General features: G+C 42.4%; 1 protein-coding gene across 1 annotated transcript in view; it reads right to left on the bottom strand.

The window, feature by feature from the left end:
- Positions 1-40: 40 nt before the first annotated feature.
- Positions 41-3,219, bottom strand: part of IL12A (interleukin 12A) — a 12,322-nt gene continuing 9,143 nt past the window's right edge. The window contains exon 7 of the mRNA XM_023524499.1: positions 41-805. Within this exon, the coding sequence (XP_023380267.1) occupies positions 614-805 (192 nt within the window). The 3' untranslated portion in view covers positions 41-613. The remainder of the gene's footprint in view (positions 806-3,219) is intronic.

The following is a 3,219-nucleotide window of genomic DNA, read 5'->3' as shown; positions in this document are numbered from 1 at the left end:
TGTGGTTTCTTTGTATTCTTATCTACTTACAGATTACTTTTTGAAGCGTCATATTCCTCGATTGCTATTATTTTGACTGTTTGGACACTAGTTGGTTTTGTGCCCAGCACTCCAGTTCCTGGAATGCAGGCAGAGTAAGTGTAAAACTCGAGTAAACTAGGTCATCTAGGAATTTACACAGGTTCAGGGGAACCTGCACCCCCCCCTTAACCCATCTCACTCCAAAAATGATTTAGAGCCCCTTCCCCCCATGATGGGAAGATAGGAAGGTGTGTTTTTATTTAAAAACAATGGATTCATAATAGTTCCTCACCTGTGCATCTCTCTAATGGGATTTTTATTTGTACATTCGTGACTCATTTTGTTATTGTATTGTATTGCTTTAGAGGAAAAGTTTCCTCCCTAGCTTTGTCATGTGGAAGCACATTTTCATGCCATTTTCTAAAGAGGCCACTGTATTTGCTGATTTTTAAAGATGTTCTCATGAGGATGGGGGTCTCAGCAGTTAGCCTAGCCCGTTGCCCATTGCCGGAAGTCCTTCTTGGGGTGAAGCAGCACAACGCGGGCTGAAGAGCATGATCCCAGCTGGGTAACCAGGGAGTTACTGCTGGAATTATGTCTTTTCCAACCCACGTTCCATGGTTTGAGCATTTCTGATAATGGCTCTGTAACTGCTGATACCAAAATAGAGGTCCTGGGGTTGAAATCTGAGCATGGAGTTCCGAAGTTCTTCTGCTGCTTCTCTGGGCCTTCCGGCTCTGCCAGTGGACTTAAATCCAGTTTGTTCCAATCTTGATGAGGATTCCTAGTTAGACAGCCTGGAGTTAGTCAGCCATCCTTGTTCTGTGGAAGTCTATCCTTGCTGTTTGCTGTAACCTCTGGCATAAGGTTCATTCTTAGAAGGGAGTATATGCTCTATGCATTGATAGCAGTGTTTTATTTTCAAGCAAGTTGGTAAATCAAAAAGATGGTTTTGTTACTTATAAAACCTGCAGGGAGGAGCTTGGACTAGTTCAGTGAGTTTCTAACTTTTCCTTGGCTGTGGAAGCCATTCGTGAAAGGAAATCTTACCTGGAACCTGCGTTGGCAGAGCATTCACAAGAGGAGCTGCTGTGGTTGGAGGGTTTCTGAGGGCAGTTGAGAGGTACCTGAGGAGCCTTGCTGAGCCCCCTGCAGTGTGGGAACCAGCCAGTGAGGTGAATGCTAGGGTTTTTTAAACTGTCATCGGGGAGTTTGTTTCTAAGACATCTGCAACGTGAAGTGAAGTAAACTACTTTCTGGTTCACCACTGTGGTATGTTGGCACATTATTTCTGCAGGACAGTAACCACATAATCCCAAGCCATAGATATGTAAATTATTCAAATCAACAGGCTAATGAATTTTGGATTTTTCCCCCCAACGTAAGCATATATAATTGTTTTGAACCAAGCAAGCATGTGCCTTTACGATTTTTAACTTTTTTTTTTTTTTTGTAATTGGGAATAATTTGATGCTAAAGGCTATAAAGACTTTATTTCTAGATTAGAAAAGGAAATGAAAAACAGGTGGGAACCCATGAAGATTTGCCTTTTTCTCTCTTTCTACTATTTTTGAGTAACGGCCCGAGAACACAAATGCATGAATAACATGACATTTGTTATACTTGAGGTTCTCACAAGTATAGGCAGAGAGGGGATACATAAAAGCTATGGTGATGTTTGTATGGTTATGACTGAAGTGTCCCATGACTTACTGTAACCTTTATACAAGAGGCAGAAGGATGCAGTGGTTGCACAGGCTCCCTGCAACCACCCTGGTTTGCAGCTGGCCACTTGGTCACTGTGTCCTCACATGGGGATGCTGGGAGTGGAGATCTCTGTGCCTCTTCTGATAAGGGCACTAACGCCATCATGGCAGCTCCATATTTATGATTTAACTAACCTCCTAAAGTCCCCATTTCCAAATACCATCAGGGTTTCAACATGAGTTTTAGGGCGACACATTTAGTCCATAGCAATATTGTAATGCACTTTGCCTAAAACTAGGAAACCAAAATTATGCTAACTACAACCAGATGTTCAGTCCTCAAATGAGGACAGCAACTGACTAGCCCAGGGTATTTATGATCTATGCAGCGCTGCCCCGGGCCAAGCTGGTTTCTTCCCTTTTTGTTCCTATGTTTCCTTTCCTTATGGTGATGTTTGTATGGTTATGACTGAAGTGTCCCATGACTTACTGTGACCTTTATACAAGAGGCAGAAGGATGCAGTAGTTGCACAGGCTCCCTGCAACCACCCTGGTATCTAAGGCCCTTTTGCATCTCATTTGAGTTGTCCAATACCCACCTTTGAATGTCTGGCTGGATCACTCCCCAGATCTTTACCTGTTCCCCAAAGCTCTGGGCCCTCAGTGGGATAGGTATCTGCTGGCTTTCATGTTAATTATCTGATTAAGTTATTCTCAGATGTGAGAAATACTTTCCCTGTTTATTTGCTTTTTAAAAAAGTAATTTGTTAATCAAAGGAGTCTCTAATAGGTTAGGACTGGGGAATGTGTTTAGGGGGCCTCGGTCTTATTAGGTTACTTTGCTTCCCACCCTTTATTCTGCGAAGGCAAGAGCCCTGCCTTTTTGCCCTTGAGTCTTGCACCAGACAGCCTCTTGTGAATGCCCACCGTAGGCCCAGTGCCGTGGAGGGGCAGTGTCACTCAGGTCATTAAACAAACAGTCTAACAATTTAAAACAATCGATGTTGAGCGCTGACTACATGCCAGCACTGACTGTACTGTGTCATTTAATTCTCATAACAGCCCTGGGAAATAGGGGCTACAGTTTTTCGAATTGCAGAGATAATAGTAACAAAGAGGCTTTAACCAATTTAGCCTGGTCACCAAGTCCAAAGACTAATAATAATTTTCAAAAATTGCTCACATTTATTGTGCACATATTGCTAGTGTTTTGCATGAGTTGTTCCATGTAACCTTCCTGCTGATCTTTGAGGCAGGTTCTAGTATTATCTTCATTTCTTAGAAGAAGAAACGGGGTGAGGTTAAAAAAATGTGACCACGTTAAACTTGTAAACTGCAGACTCGGGCTTTAAAAAAATGGAAAACTAACCATGTAACAAAGGGTGGAGTTGGTTGGGAAGATGTTTCTTGTGCCAGTTGTGTTTTTGAAGCATACATCATAGTAATTTCTAGAAGTAAAGTAACACTTGTGTTTCTCTGTATAAACCCCGTC

The sequence above is a fragment of the Pteropus vampyrus genome, unplaced genomic scaffold (genome assembly GCF_000151845.1).
Source record: "Pteropus vampyrus isolate Shadow unplaced genomic scaffold, Pvam_2.0 Scaffold12, whole genome shotgun sequence".
NCBI classification, from domain to species: domain Eukaryota; kingdom Metazoa; phylum Chordata; class Mammalia; order Chiroptera; family Pteropodidae; genus Pteropus; species Pteropus vampyrus.
Note: the sequence above shows the minus strand (reverse complement) of the source record. Positions and strands in the feature narration are given on the sequence as shown.